Source organism: Argentina silus (genome assembly GCF_951799395.1).
Source record: "Argentina silus genome assembly, chromosome: 7".
NCBI lineage: Eukaryota > Metazoa > Chordata > Actinopteri > Argentiniformes > Argentinidae > Argentina > Argentina silus.
Window position 1 is genome coordinate 23,868,188 of NC_139661.1, and position 20,516 is coordinate 23,888,703.

The window sequence follows — 20,516 nt, forward strand, 5'->3', positions numbered from 1 at the left end:
CCAATCAGAAGCCGTCTGGTTTGTTTTGCTGGCCGATCAGGAAGTGAGATGTTCCAGCTTCGAAGATAAGCGACGGCGATGAGAACCTGATACTCGCTGTTCGAAGGAATACAATTCCACTTTTCTTACACCTGAAAATGTGAGCAGAGAATTGTATGTCCACAAAAGTGTTACGGGCACTATTATTAATAGTATTCATTTCTTTTCGGCGGCAGTAGTCAGAGGGAGAACCACGTGTTATTCTGAAACCTCCAGCCAGCTCGTTGTGTTGTTCATCCTCAACGTAAAGATATGTTACAGGAAATGTGTGAATAACATGTCTGTAGTTTGCTGGACTTGTGCTTAAGCCTCCTCCAGACTGATGACCCTCCCTGGGGAAGGGAGGTGTAGCAACGCAGCGCCACCAGACTTCCTCGTTGCTACTGAGAGTTAACTGACTGTCTGTAACTGACTGGGACATCGTGGCTGTCCAGCTGAGCTTTCAGCAGCAGGTCCGGTACAATCGAGTTAACAGTATATTTTGCACAAACGTTACAGGTTTTCTACAAAGTCTCATATAATAATAGGTGCATTCAACAGAGGTTGTTGAAACAACAACATACCACAATCAGAAATGACCAAGAGGCTTTCAGACTGGCAGAAGCTGGGCAGCTACTCAGCTGTCGGGAAATTATTCCATTAGTGGTAGGACAACTCTTCTCTCTGACCAGTGTGAGTGGATATCACCACCGGGATGGAAGTGCCAAGTGGCCCAAGATGAAAGAACAGTGTGTTTGTGACAGTCATGGTTTGAGTTTGAGGAGCTGTTCCCCTCTGCCCTGCAGGTCAGGTAACACCTCCGATGTGGAGTCTGATCTGATGAAGCCACAGCGCTCTGGACTGTCAGCCTTTCAGTGATGCATTAGATTTGAAATGAGTATGTTCATGAAAAACACTTGAGATGTAACAACCTGTTCAAAAATTAAGTTTAATAAATCAAATGTAACAATGTTCTCAAGCTACTCCCAGAGTAGAATCAGTCTAAAATTACAGCCAATCAGAAAGCACTGTTTGTTGGCAGCCTGGTCCCTATGGTAACTAACTTTAACTATTACAGTCCTTCTTACAACAATTCATCCATCTTTTCTTCATCCAACTATGCCTCCTTCCCTCCTTCCTTCATCCTTTGCACCACCATCCTCTCTTCCTCCCTCCATGTCCTGCTGATTGCTGCAGAGTGGTGGGGAGGTTCAGGAGTCTATTAGAGGCTCCTGTAATGAAATCATACCGTGACACCTGGATTAAAAACTCAGACAGCATAGTACACAAACATCACCCAAACATCACGCTGGCCTGGACATCAGGTTGGAGTTCAAATGCACCAGGACAGAAGAGAAGAACACCAAGGGCACATGACACGTAAAGAATGGGTTTGATAAATGCACCTAACTAACCTAAACATGTCAAACAGTAAAACATGTCCATTTACTCCTCCAGTATTGAAAACGGTGTTACCCTGTGCAGGTCCAGTCCATTACTGTGGTAACGGCGCGTGTGAGACTGTGTGAAGCTGGCGGAGAGACACATCAGCAAACACACTCCCAGCAGACACACGCTCACCTCCAACAAGTGCTGCTCTGCTACACCCTGCTGCTCCTGCACAACACACACACACACACACCAGATTAGAGGGTAGTGTGAGAGTAGAGAAATGAGGCAGCATAGCTGTGAGTTTGAGTATGAAGTCGTGTGTGTGTGTGTGTGTGTACCTGCGTCAGCATGGCTGTGAATGCGGGGTCGAAAGTGGACTGTAGGCTGTAACAGGTCTGTGTCACTAAGGGCTTCTGACTGGTCATCTCCATAGCAACCACTGAGACAGGAGATACCATCTTCTCATTGGCTGGACACTCCGGGGGCAATCTAAACACAGAGCGGTTTTTACAATACAGGATTTAGAGCGGTCTAAAGACTCAGGTTGCACTACTGCGTATTTGTATTATTTGTATTGTATCCTGCATTGTCAAGGAACTGAGCCCAAAAATGTTACTCCCTGCACTTGTGTATGAGACGTAACAAATAAACTTGAAACTGAAAAGTATTGGTTTATGATGAAAGTAAAAAAAAAAAAAATCTCAACTGAATGACTATAGGCCTATTCTGCCCCCACATCCCACTAAGTGCTTTCTGTGAGAGGGCCAGCTAGCAAACAGCATTATAGCATCAACTGGTTTTCAACACAGATTATGGAAACTGAAATAGAAATTGAGGGCCAAGTCGATATATAGGCTCGGCTCCAGAGTTCAAGTAGAAACAAGGTTTTACACACACACACACACACGTTGTGTCCAGAAGTACAGATGTCTGAGGAACTCACGGGGTCGGGGGCAGTATGTGTGCTGGGGCAGTAATGGTGAGGCAGGTGAGAGGGCCGCCCCCTGCAGGCTGAGAGAACACTCTTATCGTCACGTTCACGACCTCATCACCTGAGGAAGGAAACAGCAATACAAGCTTATACACCTACTGAGGACTTAACTTCTCTCACACACACACACACACTCACACACTCCTTATGTCTGGAGTTCCGGCATGTGTGAGCTCTGAGATAGAGATTGTGTCTAAGAACAAACACTACTTAATGGTTATTCAAGCTATTCTGGTTAGTTCTGTGTGTGTGTGTGTGTGGAAGGAAGACACTGACCCGTGAGGCCTAGCTGATGAGCCAAGAGGCTGGTGTGTAGCCCCAGGTCTCCCAGGGGTCGGCTCGCTGACCTTTGTGTCAGAGCCAGAGGCACCTGCAGGGACAGATACGCAAAAAGGCCTTGGGAGGAGTTAGCCAATGGTGTTCCGCCTGTCTTTTCACCAATCAGAGGCGTGGTGACCAGATAACCTGGCTCTGCCGCCGTCACATTGGCTGTCGTACACAGCTGGAAGCGGGACAAAGAAGCCAGGAATTGGTTCCAATCCTAACAGGAAACAGTGTTCACAAATCAGATATCAATACACCTCAGGCACATACACATGTAGTGTCTGAATTGGGCAAACCCAGAGACACACACACACACACACACACACACACACACACACACACACTCTTACCTGTGTAGTATCAGGGTTGGCCAGGGTGTGTGTGTGACTGTAGGAGCTGAAGAAGAAGAGGGAGAGGGCCAGGGTCAGCAGACACAGGAAGAAGGTCACTCCTGGAGGATGCTGGGAGAAGAAGTCTCTCAAATTAGCGACCGGCTGCCAGGAACCCATCTCTCACACACACACACACGTTCCACACACCTGGAACACAACACAAACACCTGTTACACCAGTGTTGAGGTCATACAGAAAGGTCATTCACTTGAAATACAGGTTATTCCAAAAATTCACTTAGTCCCAGACTCTCTCACATCTCTCTGACTCGGGGCTGTCGCCACAGATCTTAGTGGCCTGTGTGGCCCAGAACGAGTGGCCTTTCATCAACAGTACCGGTCAGAACCGCTGTCCTATCCCTCTCATCACCACCACCGATGACCACTTATCCCTACTTAAATACAGGTCTAATTTACTAACCAGGTTAGTAGGGCTACTCTTGCATGTTAAAACTACTCAACTACTGTATCAACACTAACGGGTTTGAGGTACTAAGCCGTCATCACTCCTGTTACAGCTCCTGTCAGAGAGAGAACTAGGCTTACTGTTCTCTTAGCTATCAATACAGACTAGCTATAACAAGCATGGTACAGCCTGTGCTACAATCATATAGTTCAGATGACTGCCAGGCTAACATCACTGTTAACATCACAGTCACTGTTCTGGCCAAACTGCAGCTCTTCATTTAATATCGAGCACCAGCTTCCATGATCATTATCATCACACTGCAACAGTATTCCTGCGTGCTGCAGAAAAGCATCATCACCACAACATCATCATCATCACCACATCATCATCACCACAACATCATCATCATCATCATCAGAGACAGGACAACATCATCATCATCATCATCAGAGACAGGACAACATCATCAGAGACAGGACAACATCATCATCATCATCATCAGAGACAGGACAACATCATCAGAGACAGGACAACATCATCAGAGACAGGACAACATCATCAGAGACAGGACAACATCATCATCATCATCATCATCAGAGACAGGACAACATCATCAGAGACAGGACAACATCATCATCATCATCATCAGAGACAGGACAACATCATCATCATCATCAGAGACAGGACAACTGATGAATCGGCGCTCCAGCTTCCACATCCACACTGACGGTCTCGTCCGTTGCTGCTCGTACATACGTGTGTTCGTCAGTCAGAGTTAATGATTGTCCTGTTATCTGGTCTGTGTTCAGCCTCTCCAGCGGGTTCACCTCCGGTTAAAGTACAAGAAGAACAGCAGGCCTGCAACTTTCTACCTGAGCTAGCTGGGAAAAGTTAGCTAACCATCCGACAGGTCAGCTAGCTTGCTAAAGGCTTTCTGAACGACAAAACCAGTCATGACGAAGTTGCATTTACCTTTGGACATATCTTGAAGCGAACCGTTTTGGAGGAGCAATCAGACACCAAGGAGGACGAGGCAGACTGTCGGCTCAGCTGATCATCTCTGGAAGGTCGAGCCAGCTAGCAGAGACCACCTTTCAGAGTAAGAGTCCCCCTCGCCGGTTCAAGGGAGCACACTTCACCACGACCAGGAGCAGATTATTACTTTACTAAAGTTTGTTGGCCTTGAACGGAAGAATGGTCTAACGAGATAAGAGACTGATTAACATTATATCATGAACCATATAATCAACACTTAACCTAAAATGTTATCGAAGAATTAGCAACAAAAATCGTGTAGCGTCTCTTTAAGGTTGTTCCTCTTTTAGTCTCAGACAATATAACGGTTTTTTTTTTTTTTTACACAGATGATCAATATACATTATTACAGAATTGAGGTCATATTATATGTTGTCTGACAAACAGAATCTGAAGTCTTTGATATCAGAAAGGCGTCATAAGTTTGACATTGGCCCAAAATGAGAATCAGACCACAAGTAAATACACTAAGAATGAAGAGCATAGCAATTCATATAAAATTAAAAATCTTTAATGGCACAATCATTTATCAAATGAAAACAAGTAAAAATCAAATCACATTGTCATTGTAGAGATATGCTTCAAATTAAAATAGTACCATAGCAGCAATATTCCTTTCAAATCTAATCATGGCACCCAGAATATCTTATTTCATATTGCCTAAATTAATAGGCTAGTGCAATTCATTGCATCTGAAGTTTTATGTTCTACATTTGCACTGGAAAATCCATTCTTACTGAAAACTGAGATTTAGCAGATGTCATATCACATGACTAGATATGTTGTATGTTATAACATCCGTTAACATGCAGTTACACCAGAGCTGTAGATAAACATGCTAACCTGAAAATGCACGCATATCTTCAGGTCTAGTGTACTGCATTCTAGAACACTTTTAGGATTCCTTTCCCTTTTGATATAAAACACATCACAGTGCGTTAAGGACAGCGGTAAGAGAGAAGTCTACAGTTGACGTATACAGGTCTGTGAAGGCCCAGGAGTGAGGGGGACCAGGTGACATGTACAGGTCTGTGAAGGCCCAGGGGTGAGGGGGACCAGGTGACGTATACAGGTCTGTGAAGGCCCAGGGGTGAGGGGGACCAGGTGACGTATACAGGTCTGTGAAGGCCCAGGGGTGAGGGGGACCAGGTGACGTATACAGGTCTGTGAAGGCCCAGGGGTGAGGGGGACCAGGTGACGTATACAGGTCTGTGAAGGCCCAGGGGTGAGGGGGACCAGGTGACGTATACAGGTCTGTGAAGGCCCAGGGGTGAGGGGGACCAGGTGACGTATACAGGTCTGTGAAGGCCCAGGGGTGAGGGGGACCAGGTGACGTATACAGGTCTGTGAAGGCCCAGGGGTGAGGGGGACCAGGTGACGTATACAGGTCTGTGAAGGCCCAGGGGTGAGGGGGGGTGAGGGGTCGGGTTAGGGGGACCAGGTGACATGTACAGGTCTGTGAAGGCCCAGGGGTGAGGGGGGGTGAGGGGTCCGGGTTAGGGGGACCAGGTGACATGTACAGGTGTGAAGGTCCAGGTGTCAGGGTGGCCCATGTGCATCAGGTCACTGTAGGGGGAGGAGCTCCACTGGAAGGGTGGTACCTGGTCCCAGGTAGGCCCGTTCACCGCTAGCAGACCAAAGTCACGGAACATTCCATATGACGTCACCTGCACAAGTACACACACACACACACAAAGACCAGCCAATCAGTGCCTCACTAGAGACTAACATACAATGTAGGAGGCATGATGTCACTGCTCTGAACACCTGACCTCAGATCACACCTGACATCAGACTGTCTGAATGAGTTCAGAGAGTGAGAGAGAAAGGCATACCTTCATGTCTGTTCCCCCGTGTGGTCTCTGTCTCAGGGCTCCGAAGGGATACGTCCCGTTAGCAGGGTTCAGGTCGGACCGGGCTGAGATGGCATTCTCCCCGTTAGCAGGCGGGTTGCAGCCCTCGCACCGGGACAACGGGTCCTCCTGGAAGTTATTATACCTGTGAGGAGAGAGGCAGATACTCATGAGTGGGTCGTAACGCAGGGACGATGGCAGCAGCACAGAACTAGCATGGTGCTCATGTCTTTACCAGCTCCTCCTGTCACACATCTGACGTGAGGCTTCTTATTGGCTGGCCATACCTCATGAGGCGGACCATGGAGTCCATGTCTGTGACTTCCGTCTGGTTCCGTCTGAAGATCTGAGCTCTGGGGTTCTGGTCCAGGGAGAACCACGGGCCAAACTTCTCTACCAGCTCTCTACAGCCGCTGGTGTTAAACACCTCCTCATAGTACCTGCACGCACACACACACACACACACACACACACACACACACACACAGTGTGCATCACATCTCATGGAAATAATAATAAACGAGAGGTTCTGAGTCTCTATTCCTGCATTCTGTAGTTTAATTAATTCATAATGAAGGATGTGGTTCTTGGTACTTACGGGATGTTGTAACTGGCCCAGTAGCCCTTCTCCAACAGCTCCTGGGTTTTATCGGAGTAAACGACCAGCCCCCTACAACAGTGACGACATGGGAGAGATGAGAGACATACATGGTGTCTCAGGGGTTGGATGGCGTTGAGAAGCTGGTTAGGGGCTGATGTGAGGACAGGGTGGGTGTGTTGAGGTGTTCATGGTGTCTCAGGGGTTGGATGGCGTTGAGAAGCTGGTTAGGGGCTGATGTGAGGACAGGGTGGGTGTGTTGAGAAGCTGGTTAGGGGCTGATGTGAGGACAGGGTGGGTGTGTTGAGGTGTTCATGGTGGGTGGGTTTGCGTTCATTGTGTGTGTACACAGACTTACGGAATCTGCTCCAGCACAGTGAAGAGTTGCTCCTTAATATCCGTCTTCCCCGGGGTGAAGTGTTTATAGTCCACGATCATCCACTGGTTATTGTACCTTCACAAAACACACACAACAACATGACAACGCAGCAGCTCTGAGATAACAGCCTGATATTCACCTTTGAACTCTGGCCTGAGTAATTCTAACTGAGAAGTCCCAGGGCTGAGAGTGTGAGTGTGTGTGTGTGAGAGAGAGAGAGAGATCTGTAGGTCTAAATCAGTTCTGACACACACAAGAGGGCAAGACTCAGAGAGATAAAACTGTCAGCTGACTCAAACACGCACATACAGCTCAGCTGACCTCATGTGATGTTGGCTCACATTCATCAGTTCCAAGACTCTAACTGCCCTCCTTCACTCCTTGTAGAGGTTCACTCTAGAGGGGGGGTTGGGAAGGTGAGGAGGTTGTGGAGGTTGGGGGGGTTAGGAGGGACAGATTCTAAGTGTGTTCACTCACGTTCCACTATTGTACATGCTGAAAATCTCTGCCCACTCCTTTCCATTTGTAGCTAGCCGATTGGCCACAATATTCCTCAACCACTCCAGGACAGCTCCAGTTGGTCGAACAAACTTCCAGAGGGCGGGGTTGCTGTTGCCAATAGTGGTTTCCAAAGTAACCTGTGGAGGAATCGAGGAACATGGGATGAGTTCAGTTAGCTAAACTATCCCATTTACTTAAAACAGTTCTATGACAGTTAGTGTTTACCATGCAGTGCAAACCACACACACACACACACACACACACACACACACACACACACACACACACACACACACACACACACACACAGCTCTCACCAGCCCGCTGCTGAGAATGTAGAAGTCATCACCAGAGAAGATGGATCCGGGGTAGGAGGAGAACGCCTGGGTTCCTCCGGGGAGAATATCCCTGTCTGAGAACACAGAACACAGAACCCAGAACCCAGGACTCAGGGCACAGAACCACACAGTCATGGTCTATATGAGAGGGTTCATGAAGACAGTCTGAATGAGGTTACTGGAGGGGTCGGGGTTAGTTACCTGTAGGAGATACACTGGGGTAGCATATCTCTCTGAGAGGGTTAGGGAGTTAGGAGGTTAGTTACCTGTAGGGGACACTTGATAGGCAAAGCTGTATTTCTTCATGATGCGGAGCATGGATTGGTAGGTGTTCCAGGTATCATGTGACACCAGCAGGTCCTTGTTGCCAGGCAACAGCTTGATGAGAGCAGAACATGATCCAGAGCCTAGCGGTTGTGATTGACTGGATTTGTTTAGGGCCGACTCCAAATCCTCCAGATCTCCACCCATCTGGAACAGTCTGGCCACAGAGAGGGGGGGGGGGGGTCAGAACTGGGATGACTAGGGTGGGTTCACAGAGAGGGGGGGGGGGGTCAGAACTGGGATGACTAGGGTGGGTTCACAGAGAGGGGGGGGGGGGGGGGGGTCAGAACTGGGATGACTAGGGTGGGTTCACAGAGAGGGGGGGGGTCAGAACTGGGATGACTAGGGTGGGTTCAGAAGGGTGAAAAGCTGTATATAGATAGACTGGATCTATTCACCATGTCAAAGAATAATGTCTCTTGGTCTTTGTGTGTGTGTGTGTGTGTGTGTGAGAGAGAGAGAGAGAGAGAGACACACACACACAGAGATGCAGGGAACAGGGTTCCTGTGTGAAAGGGCCTGGAACGAGATACCATGACCAACCTTTCTGACAACAACTGTGACATCACTTACAGGAAGCCAAAGGGGTTGAGGAAGAAAGGGCCTTTGGGAAACAGCAGCTGGTCATTATAACTGTCCTCTAGTCCCTTCAGCTGCAACAGAGCCAAACGCACCTGAGAGAGAGAGAGAGAGAGAGGGAGAGGGAGGGAGGGAGAGAGAGAGAGAGAGGGGGAGAGAGAGAGAGAGGGAGGGAGAGAGGGGGAGAGAGAGAGAGAGGGAGGGAGAGGGAGAGAGGGAGAGAGAGAGAGAGAGAGAGAGAGAGAGAGAGAGAGAGAGAGAGAGAGGGAGGGAGAGGGAGAGAGGGGGAGGGAGGGAGGGAGAGAGAGAGAGAGAGTGTGTGTTGTGCCAGTTTGGACCATGAAGAGCATGCACGCATACACACACACACTAATGACTACCTGGTGCCAGTAGGATGACTGTGGCTGCTCCTCTATCTGCTCTCTGAGCCACTGCAGGTTGGCTGTGATGTAACCCTTCAGACGCTCGCAGTAACCTGTCTCAAACTTATAAGGCCCGCAGTACCCCATCAGAGTGTTCATCCAGTGCTTATAGATGAGCTGTGAGACACGCACACGCAACAGATTTAGATAAGCAGTATGTGAAGCAGAACAAATAGGAAATTAGCACAGTGGCTTAGAGTTGCTGAGTTGATTTGGGGATGGTCCTGACCTGGGAGGTAACCGCAGCCTCCACGGCTCCTGCTGTGTACGCCTGGAGGCTGTCGTTATAGCGCCCACTGGTGGTCACCTCAAGAAACGCCCAGCTGAGAGAGGAGGACGCAACATTAACCAAAGGAAGCTCTACCCCGAACTCCAGCCTAGGCACTGCTGAATGTGGATGCTGAGAGCAAAATACATGCCATTGCCAGGAAAATTGAATTCAATTCGTCGAGTTCATGGGCTTTATTATGATCCGGAATAAGTGGCGCAGCTCCCACACGTCCATGACAGTAACTAGAGATACGAGTTAGAAACAGAGATAATATCTGATCTATTCTCCCCTCTTCACTGCTGTACTTACCCGGAGTTGTGGATGTCGTCGGTAAAGTTCGCCCAGGCGACATAGTCGCTACGGTAGCCTTCGTGCAAAGACAATTGGCCAGATTGTTCATCGAGGACTGCGGAATAAATGTCGGCTCGAATAGAAGTCAATGAAAAACACAAAACAAAAAAAAATATTGAAATGTTTCCCAATGTTGTTGACGTGACTGTGAGCGCCATCTTGACAAAGACGAGTCATATGACCGCGTCAGGTGACGACTGGAAGTGGCGTTTCAAAATAAGAGTCCCTCCTGACTGTCAACCAGGTCCAAAGGTGACTGTTGAGCAATATACTGTAGAACTACTATTTGTTTACATGTACTTAAGGGGTCATACATGTCTGCATTATTTGTGCTTTGACGTTCTGTTATCAAATGCATTCAAAATAATATCACTGAAGCACTGCATTTTGCCTTTTGCACCACAACCACATACCAATCACACAAACACATTCAATCACACAATTGAACACACTCACATAATCTTGGTTACATCAAGTTTTGCCCATATGACATGACTATGATAATACCTATTGACAACTAGTTTAATATCACATATAAGACAAAATAACTACACCTCTAAAATTCAAACACAAAACTGTTTTAAAATCCACTATATCAAATAAGTACATTTATTTAGTTGAATGACCACAAGTCATCCCACAGCTCCTCCCCCTCTCTCTCATACATGATTTCATCTATGATTCTAAGCCACAACTGATCAAACACTCAGGGAACAGCGTGTCACAGGAGTCCATAAGAGGGAAAAGTCCAACGTCACAAAAATACTAAAAGTCCTGGGAAGGCGTCTGCTGGATTGGATGCCATCAGTCTGATTCTGATCAATCAGGTCCATATGTAGCCAGTCACACCCGCGTGTGGCCACAGAGTAGCAATCAGGGTGAAGGGTGATGATTGGAGGGTGGTGTTTAGGGGGTCAGTCCGCCTCCTTCCCTCCCACCTCCATCGCCTCCAGAATCCCCTCCATCACCTCGGCCTGCCTCCGCTTCTTTGGATCGTCTGAGAGAGAGAGAGAGAGAGAGAGAGAGAGAGAGAGAGAGAGAGAGAGAGAGAGAGAGAGAGAGAGAGGATGAGGAACTGGTAGTGAAGGGAACTTCAATTTGTGTGTGTGTGTGTGTTGGGTGTTACCATGGAAATGTTGTGCGGTCTTCCTGCGCAGCGCCTCCACGGTGTCCTCCGCGTCGGCCCACTCCAGCACCAGCCGGCGTCCGTACAGATGGGTGCTGTGGCACAGCGCCGTGAAGGCGTTCTACAGACCACGCACAACGCAGCAGACAGCATGTTCATCAGTCAAACACGTGGCGACATTTAGTTTTATCAATCTATTTTAGGTTATATTATAAAAAAGTATTTTATGGGAATAACCTGGAACTGTAACCTGGAGTTGTGAACTTCTAGTATAATTATTATTATTATTTTTTTTTTTAGACAAAAGCATGCTCCCAGACACACTCACCTTGGCATCCTGTTTGGTGAGGAAGTCGACGAAGCCGAACCCACGGTGAGATCCTGATCCAGCAGCAGACGCTTTCTTTGGCAGACGAACCGTCTTCAGCTCCCCAAACGTGCTGAGGGAAGACACATCACCATCATTCTCTCATCCTGAACAAACCGGTTCACTGTGATGTGTGTGGATGTGTGTTACCAGAAGAGCTCTCGGATCTCCCTGACGGTGGCTTGGAAGGGGACATTGCGTACGAGGATCTTGGAACTGGTCTGTTTCTTCTCTGACTGCTTCTTGCGAGACATTGTCGCAGACCTGAAGAGAGAGAGAGAGAGAGAGAGAACCATATTATTTAACCATATTAACACGGGGGGGGGGGGGTACGGTTCCACAGTCAGAATGATCTCTATTGTGGTTTAGAGTGACTCACTTGGTGGCTTTTTCAGACACTTTCAGCTCTAACTGGTGATCATCCACCCTGCAGTGCTGAGAGAGAGAGAGAGGGAGAAAACACGAGTTATGACAAACGTTTGACTGTAGCAGGAGGGTCAGGGTAAGGTAGGATGGTCAGGGTAAGGTAGGATGGTCAGGGTAAGGTAGGATGGTAAGGTAGGATGGTCAGGGTAAGGTAGGATGGTCAGGGTAAGGTAGGATGGTAAGGTAGGATGGTCAGGGTAAGGTAGGATGGTCAGGGTAAGGTAGGATGGTCAGGGTATGGTAGGATGGCCAGGGTAAGGTAGGATGGTAAGGTAGGATGGTCAGGGTAAGGTAGGATGGCCAGGGTAAGGTAGGATGGTCAGGGTATGGTAGGATGGCCAGGGTAAGGTAGGATGGTCAGGGTATGGTAGGATGGTAAGGTAGGATGGTCAGGGTAAGGTAGGATGGCCAGGGTAAGGTAGGATGGTAAGGTAGGATGGTCAGGGTAAGGTAGGATGGTCAGGGTAAGGTAGGATGGTCAGGGTATGGTAGGATGGCCAGGGTAAGGTAGGATGGTCAGGGTATGGTAGGATGGTAAGGTAGGATGGTCAGGGTAAGGTAGGATGGCCAGGGTAAGGTAGGATGGTAAGGTAGGATGGTCAGGGTAAGGTAGGATGGTAAGGTAGGATGGTCAGGGTATGGTAGGATGGCCAGGGTAAGGTAGGATGGTCAGGGTAAGGTAGGATGGTCAGGGTAAGGTAGGATGGTAAGGTAGGATGGTAAGGTAGGATGGCCAGGGTAAGGTAGGATGGTCAGGGTAAGGTAGGATGGTCAGGGTAAGGTAGGATGGTAAGGTAGGATGGTAAGGTAGGATGGTCAGGGTAAGGTAGGATGGTAAGGTAGGATGGTCAGGGTAAGGTAGGATGGTCAGGGTAAGGTAGGATGGTAAGGTAGGATGGCCAGGGTAAGGTAGGATGGTCAGGGTAAGGTAGGATGGTAAGGTAGGATGGCCAGGGTAAGGTAGGATGGTCAGGGTAAGGTAGGATGGTCAGGGTAAGGTAGGATGGTAAGGTAGGATGGTAAGGGTAAGGTAGGATGGCCAGGGTAAGGTAGGATGGTCAGGGTAAGGTAGGATGGTCAGGGTAAGGTAGGATGGTAAGGTAGGATGGTCAGGGTAAGGTAGGATGGTAAGGTAGGATGGTAAGGGTAAGGTAGGATGGTCAGGGTAAGGTAGGATGGTAAGGTAGGATGGTAAGGGTAAGGTAGGATGGTCAGGGTAAGGTAGGATGGTAAGGTAGGATGGTAAGGGTAAGGTAGGATGGTCAGGGTAAGGTAGGATGGTCAGGTAGGATGGTCAGGGTAAGGTAGGATGGTCAGGGTAAGGTAGGATGGTCAGGTAGAATGGTCAGGTCATTTCACACCTTTAACAGGATGATTCTGTCTTTTGTTTGACTGAGGAATCACCTGTAGGGTTGGGTTTGTGGTTAAGGTCAGTATGTGTAGGGTTCAGGTTAGTACCTGGAGCTGCCTCATGGCCTTCTGTGCGGCCTCGGGGGTCTGGTACTGGACAAAGCCATAGCCCATGGACAACAGCTTGCCTACAGGAGCCCACAGATGACAAACAGTACTGAGATATCACTCATCACTGAAGCTTTTATAGTATTTATCCAGTAAGCCTAAATATGTCCTCTGTGGCTCAGTTGGTAGAGCATGGCGCTAACAACGCTTAGGTTATGGGTTTGATTCCCGCTGGGACCATCTTTACTGAGATGTATGAACTCCCTGCAATGTAAGTCACTTTGGATAAAAGAGTCAGCTAAATGGCATATATTATTATATATCTAAAGGTTCAGTACCTGTCTTATCTTTCTTCTTGGAAATGGTGCAGGTTTTCACTTTGCCACATTTGGAGAAGGTCTGAGAAAGAGAGAGAAACCACCAACATGAGACATTCAACAAGGCCCAACTCATCATCTTCTAAACCTCATTATTTCATAAGTCTGAACCTTAACCCCTCATCTTGACCCTACCTCATGCAGCGTCTCCTCTGCTGTGCTGAAATTGAGGTTCTTGATGAAGAGTGTGGACCCAGGAGCACTCTCTTCTTCCTCCTCCTCCTCCTCCTCTTCTTCCTTCCCCTCTTTCTCTGGTGCTGGGGCTTCGGGGTTGGACTTTGGGTCTGAGAGACACTCTGATTAATAAACTGTATGTCATTCACTGTACACACTGACGTGTTGTGTTTGTGATACAGGGGGAACTGGAGAAGCCAAGCCAGCCAGATGATGATGATGATGATGATGATGATGTGGGTTTACCTGGGTCAGGTCTGGCTGCTGTAAACACTCCTACAGGGGCCCACTCCAAATACAGAGGGACGTGTTGAAACTAGAAAAAGAGAGAAAACTTTAGGGAGAAAACATCTCTCTGCTCTTCCTTTGCTCAATACTGACAGCAGCCAATCAGCCAGCCAGCCAATCAGCCAGCCAGCCAATCAGCCAGCCAGCCAGCCAGCCAATCACCCAGCCAGCCAGCCAGCCAATCAGCCAGCCACCCAGCCGCCAATCAGCCAACCAGCCAGCCAGCCCAGCCCCACACCCCCATGCACACACACACACACACACCTTGCTGTAGGCCAGTCTTGTGAAAGCCCGTTTCGCCTCGGTCGGCTCCAGGTATTCTACGATGGCGGTCAGCCCAGCAGGGGGCATAAGCACTCTACCCAGGGTACCGTGGGGGGAGAACAGCGCCTCCAGCTCCGACACCGTCACTCCAGCGGGGAGGTTCTTCACCAGGAACACACACGAACTCCTGCCTGCCGCCGCCTAAACACACACACACACACACACACACACACACACACACACACACACACACATTATGACAAATACAAAAAAGTATCAAAAGTCAATCTGAGACAGACAGACAGACACAGACAGACACAGACAGAGACAGACAGAGACAGACAGACAGAGAGAGACAGACAGACAGACACCTACCTGACTGAAGGAGTCCAGACACACTTGGTTGTCCAGTAGAAACTGGCGAGTCTCCTGGACGATCTGAGTCTCACCTAGAGCCATCCGTACTGCAACACTACCTTTGGACTCCTACAGGGGGAGACACAGGACATGTGCGCTGACTCGTAATGCAGCCTATTCAGTCACATGTTAGGATGTACGGGGTGTGTACGCGTGGAGGACGGTAGAAGGAGCAGGACTCACGTGGTCAAGCACTTGGCTCTTAGTGGTGTTGTATCTCTCAGCAATGGCGTCTGCAACGGCACTGGTGCCCAGAAACAGCGTGTTCCAGTTATGGGAGCTGGAGGGGAGGGAACGTCATAGCATTAAAAAACACAGAGACAACAACATCACTGGAGCACTCCAACACTGGAACGTAACCTTGGTTGGTGAGTGGTTGGTTGGTGAGTGGTTGGTGAGTGGTTGGTGATTGGTTGGTGTCAGACTGACCTGGCTCCAGCTGCTTTGTCCTTGGCATCTTTCTGGCGTTTATAGGAGGAGGAGCCAGGGCCAGAGTGGGAGGAGTCAGTCTTCTCCTTCTTCAGTGTGGAGGGAAGCAGGTGCAGCATCCTGCCCTGAGAAAGAGAGGTGGAGAGAAAGAGAGAATGTATTTGTGAGAATAACAGAGTTATGTGTCCTCTATGATCAAGCTTGCACTTTTCAACTGTCAATAAGAGAGAGTATTGGCAAAAGACTAGAAGTTACCTGGAACACGTGTCCATCTAGCTGAGCCAGTGCTGACACAGCATTCTCTGGAATCATGTAGGTGACAAAGGCAAATCCTTTAGGCCTCTTAGTAAGATTGTCGATGGGAAAGACCACCTCAGACAGGGGACCTGCAGGACACAGAGTTACAGAGCTGGGCTGAGTTTGTGTGTAAGAGATACTATCATTGACATCATTATTTCCATCATTATTACCATTTGGCAATACTTTCTGATTGTTTGTGATGCTTTGGCAATGTAAACACGTGTTTGTTAATGCTAATAAAGACTGTTGAACTGAGAGAAACACACCATGCTTGGAGAATATGTCTCTGAGCTCCTCTTCGGTGCAGGTGTAGGGCAGGTTCCTGATGAAGAGTCGTCCAGAGTCTGCTACATCCTCCTCTTCCTCATCATCCTTCAGCTCCCTGGTGAAGTTCTTCTCGCTCCCCTTCTCCCGTTTGTCCGTCCGGGCCTGCCACACAGACACCCGGAACACCTCGATGTAGCGGCCCCCTAACACCACACAAACACACTCAACACCTCAGGTAGACTCAGTGATACCACGTTTCCATGGTTTATGCTTCAATGAATTTGGCGAATTCTCTCTGCCGGTAGTCTCCCCACTTTTTCGTGGCTGTGTCATATCACAGACTGTACCTTTAAGATTCTAAGTGTGTAGAGTACACCAACACACACACACACACGCACGCACACACCAACACACACACCGGCTGATTTACTTACCCATGTAATCTTTGTTCTTCTTCAGGGCCTTTTCCACTTCTTCCTCAGACCGCAGGTCCACATATATATAACCTGAGACAGATATACACATTCATACACTCTGAGACAGATATATACTTTCATATATACATATATATAACTTGAGACAGATATACACATTCATATAACCTGAGACAGATATATACTTTCATATATACACATATATAACCTGAGACAGATATACAACCAGAAAAATATCTGTCAACATAGTAGCAGATATGAGAGGAGAAGAGTGACCTGAACACACACACACACACACACACACACACACACACACACACACACACACACACACACACACACACACACACACACACACACACACACACACACACACACACACACACACACACACCTGTTTTGTTGCCGCTTTCGTTCTTGGCTATTCGGATGGCAACAGGCTTCAGAGGGGTCATGAACTCTCGAACTTGTTGCTGTTAATGTCAAACAAACAAAACCAAAGCTGTCACACCCTCAGAAGATACAAGAACTACAATTTAAGGAATAAAGCTGTGGGCGCATATTCATGATAAATCTCTCCACTCTTCCTTTGCCCACACACACACACACACCTCACCTCTTTGACATTGAATGGAGCACCTCTCAGCTTCACTGTGAACTCTGTGGTGGGCTCAAACTGTGGAGCAGAGAGAGAGAAAATAATCACACTGTTCCAGAAACACTACGCTACCTGGTTTTACCTGCAATGTTACAGCAATAGAGCACCAATAGAGCACCAGTCTCATACTCTCTGATTCAGGGGCTTAGGGTTAAGCCTTAAATGGTTAAACGTTCTGGGTCAGAGAGGTAAATGTTTGGGGTAAGTCCGGGGGACCATGTGTGGGAAGGGGGGAGATCTTACCTCCAGTTTGACAGGCTTGCTGGCTTTGCCTTGTTTTTTATCCAGGGAGGGAGCTGCTGTTCTGGCCTTCTGGAGGTCTCTGTCTCCACTCTCATAGGCACTGTCTGTCTGAGGCACGCGGCCACGCTCTTCTTCATCATTTTCCTCCTCCTCCTCCTCCTCACTCTGCTCAACGGCGCCCCCTGTCTGTGCCACTTTGGAGCGCAGGTACTCCATGTCAGACAAGCCAGATTCCAGAGCCTTCTTAGCAGCACCTGTCAGTTAAAACACACTGTTAAAGACACACCCTAACCCTAACCCTAAAACACACTGTTAAAGACACAGCCTAACCCTAACCCTAAAACACACTGTTAAAGACACACCCTAACCCTAAAACACACTGTTAAAGACACACCCTAACCCTAAAACACACTGTTAAAGACACACCCTAACCCTAAAACACACTATTAAAGACACACCCTAATGCTAAAACACACTGTTAAAGACACACCCTAACGCTAAAACACACTGTTAAAGACACACCCTAACCCTAAAACACACTGTTAAAGACACAGCCTAACCCTAAAACACACTGTTAAAGACACAGCCTAACCCTAAAACACACTGTTAAAGACACAGCCTAACCCTAACCCTAAAACACACTGTTAAAGACACAGCCTAACCCTAACCCTAAAACACACTGTTAAAGACACACCCTAACCCTAACCCCCGCCAGCAAACATAGAGACAGCCCCACCAGCGGCTGGGCCTGTGTGTAGGTGTACTTACCCTGATCTTCCTCTTCCTCTTCCTCATCCTTCTCTCCCTCCTCCTCTGACTGGTCTGAATCAAAGTTGAGGTAATCATCAGAAGAGGGCTTCTTCTTCTTCTCCTTCTCCTGATTCTTCACCTTCTTCTTTTGATCTGTTTCAGGGGCGGCTAACTGGTCGTCATTGGCCCAGGTGGGCGCCTGGCTGCGATTCTGATGTACTGACACAAACTCCTTGAAACCCTGGTCCTCCTCCAGCTGACACACACACACACACACACACACACACACACACACACACACAGTTAAACAGTGCACCAAAGAGACAAGGAGGATCTCTCCACCTGTGTCTCTCTCCTCACCCAGTACTGCTTTCCCAGGTGGTCCATGAGTATTCTCTCTCTCACACAGCTTAATAAATAAAGGAGTATCTTTTTGAAATGACACACTGTGATTACTCTATCAAAGTAGCAAACATGGACTTACTTTGCCCAGGACACTGGGAAGTTCCTTTTTCATCTGGCAAAGAGCACACAAGGAAAGACAATCACAGATCAATCTCAAGCAGTTATGCAACACAATATCCTGTGAGGTTTTAGTATCATTTACCACATATTATGGTCATACTGTAGACACCACATCTGAGACACATCTGGGGAAACATAAAAAACATTGAGAACATATCAAAACGCGGTCCTATACCTTCTTATCCTCCCTGGGCTCTTTGGTGGCCGGGCCAGGGACTGAAGCTGGGCCTGAGCTCTGGGTGTGTTTGCTCCATGCTCTGGCCTTGGTGGGGTCTCCAAAAGACTTGCACATCTCCACCTGTACACAACACACAACACACAACACAGACCGTGAGACAGGACCGTGAGACAGGACCGTGTCTGGCATAACGAAGGAGTTCATCTCGCGGCACCAAACGCTCCTAGTCGCCTGTGGGAGGATCTGTTTTACCGTCACTCTGGACGTGTCCACGAAGCTCTTGTTGAAATGCTTCAGCGCCTTCTCGGCGTCTTCCTCAGCCTTGAAACCCACGAAGGCGAACTTGCGGAACTTGCCGTCCTTGGTGAACTTCAGAGTGCAGTCTGTCAGGGTTCCGAAGGCGGCGAACATCCCTCGGAACCTCTCCTCCTTCATCTGCAACCACAACCACAACCGCAACCACAACCACAACCACAACCACAAACACAACCACAAACACACACTTTACCTCCCGTTCCCAGTAACATGGTTAGCCAACTAGCTGGTAACACTCACTGACTAGGTTACACTGAGGGGTGCGTTATTGTAAGAAGTTAGCTCAAATAAAAGTGTTCTCGCTTACTTACCCCGTTTGGAAGGTTTTTGACTATTAATCTCGACATTGTTGGGAACTATCTATCTCATCAATACTCTGAAATAATGACTAAATGTCCATGTCAACAAACACGCGTGGACGTCTGCTCGCGGCCATGTTGTTCTAGTGGGCGGGGCCTGGGGAAGCAGCCAGGCGGGAGGAGTCGAGCTCAGAAACACGATGGAACGATGACTCTGCTTCTGTCAGAGCGGTGGTGGACATCACACCACAACTGTCTGGTTGGACCTCCTTTGACATTTGATCCATTTAAGAATGGATACTTGTTGTTGCTTGAGCTGTTATATGACCTCAGACGATTTCTTCTTTTTTGTCAAGATGCTCATTATCTATGACTTGTCTATAATGCGTATAATGCATCGCAGTAATTAGATTTAGAAAGCTGCACCAAATAAATCACAATGTTGTCACAATGTTCCCCGCTGTTTTATTTCTATTCCTTTAAAGTCCAAATGGCATTTGCTTCTTTTTGACTCGAGTGTACCTCCTGATCACGTGACCATCATTTACACTCTTCTTTTCCAAAACCTCAAATTAAAAGTCATGCAAAGTAACACATTATATTAGATTCTCACAATATCTAAAACAGTTATGCAGAGAGAGTTGGTTTGGAACTTAGTTAGATGTATGGTGTTGGTAAACATTTATATTGATTAATATTTGATCACTTTCACCATAAACTAAGCAATATTAATTCTGCAGTGTATATCAGACTGACAAGTTGTTATTTTATTTTTATTAAAAGATATTAATAGACATCTCAAAGGGCAATTTACTGAAACACATTATTATTGACAACTTTCAATATTTTCATAAAGATGAACATTTTGAGGACTTAAAAACACAGGTGTGTAAACAACAGTACAAACCACTAACTTATTCATGATTATGTTGTATATCCATTATCATAACAGTTATAATGTTTGGAGGACCTGGACATCAAAAAGAATAGCACTTAAAATAGTTATTGTGTTGTTTTCTTGGTCTAAATGACAATGTTGATTGTG

General features: G+C 47.6%; 3 protein-coding genes across 4 annotated transcripts; all 3 read right to left on the reverse strand.

Annotated features, from left to right (window-relative positions):
* Positions 1-75: 75 nt before the first annotated feature.
* On the reverse strand, positions 76-4,571 carry LOC310807634 (insulin-like growth factor-binding protein 3 receptor). The gene is made up of 7 exons (XM_083674185.1): positions 4,498-4,571; positions 3,076-3,264; positions 2,678-2,942; positions 2,354-2,462; positions 1,749-1,899; positions 1,495-1,635; positions 76-1,250 (listed from the first exon to the last, which is right to left on the reverse strand). The coding sequence occupies exons 2-7, from the start codon at positions 3,232-3,234 to the stop codon at positions 1,230-1,232; spliced, it is 846 nt and encodes a 281-aa protein (XP_083530311.1). The 5' UTR covers positions 3,235-3,264; positions 4,498-4,571; the 3' UTR covers positions 76-1,229.
* Positions 4,572-5,055: 484 nt separating this feature from the next.
* plbd2 (phospholipase B domain containing 2) lies at positions 5,056-10,334 on the reverse strand (the record flags this gene model as incomplete). The annotated part of the gene is made up of 12 exons (XM_083674034.1): positions 5,056-6,227; positions 6,396-6,558; positions 6,701-6,853; positions 7,012-7,083; positions 7,370-7,465; positions 7,868-8,028; positions 8,209-8,303; positions 8,496-8,710; positions 9,127-9,227; positions 9,513-9,671; positions 9,784-9,877; positions 10,135-10,334. 12 exons carry the CDS (start codon positions 10,332-10,334, stop codon positions 6,057-6,059), a joined length of 1,680 nt encoding a protein of 559 aa, XP_083530160.1. The 3' UTR covers positions 5,056-6,056.
* A 437-nt stretch (positions 10,335-10,771) lies between these two features.
* On the reverse strand, positions 10,772-19,608 carry rbm19 (RNA binding motif protein 19). 2 transcript variants are annotated; one of them, XM_083673444.1, is made up of 24 exons: positions 19,484-19,608; positions 19,110-19,292; positions 18,855-18,977; positions 18,639-18,671; positions 18,173-18,410; positions 17,405-17,658; positions 17,120-17,179; positions 16,898-16,976; positions 16,504-16,575; positions 16,069-16,272; positions 15,758-15,888; positions 15,503-15,627; positions 15,257-15,353; positions 15,032-15,142; positions 14,657-14,857; positions 14,351-14,420; positions 14,066-14,214; positions 13,892-13,952; positions 13,554-13,633; positions 12,049-12,104; positions 11,820-11,933; positions 11,631-11,742; positions 11,303-11,423; positions 10,772-11,173 (listed from the first exon to the last, which is right to left on the reverse strand). In XM_083673444.1, the coding sequence occupies exons 1-24, from the start codon at positions 19,517-19,519 to the stop codon at positions 11,091-11,093; spliced, it is 2,793 nt and encodes a 930-aa protein (XP_083529570.1). In that variant the 5' UTR covers positions 19,520-19,608; the 3' UTR covers positions 10,772-11,090. The 2 variants fall into 2 exon arrangements, with proteins under 2 accessions (XP_083529570.1, XP_083529569.1); XM_083673443.1 differs by having other exon boundaries at positions 14,066-14,226.
* Positions 19,609-20,516: the final 908 nt, after the last annotated feature.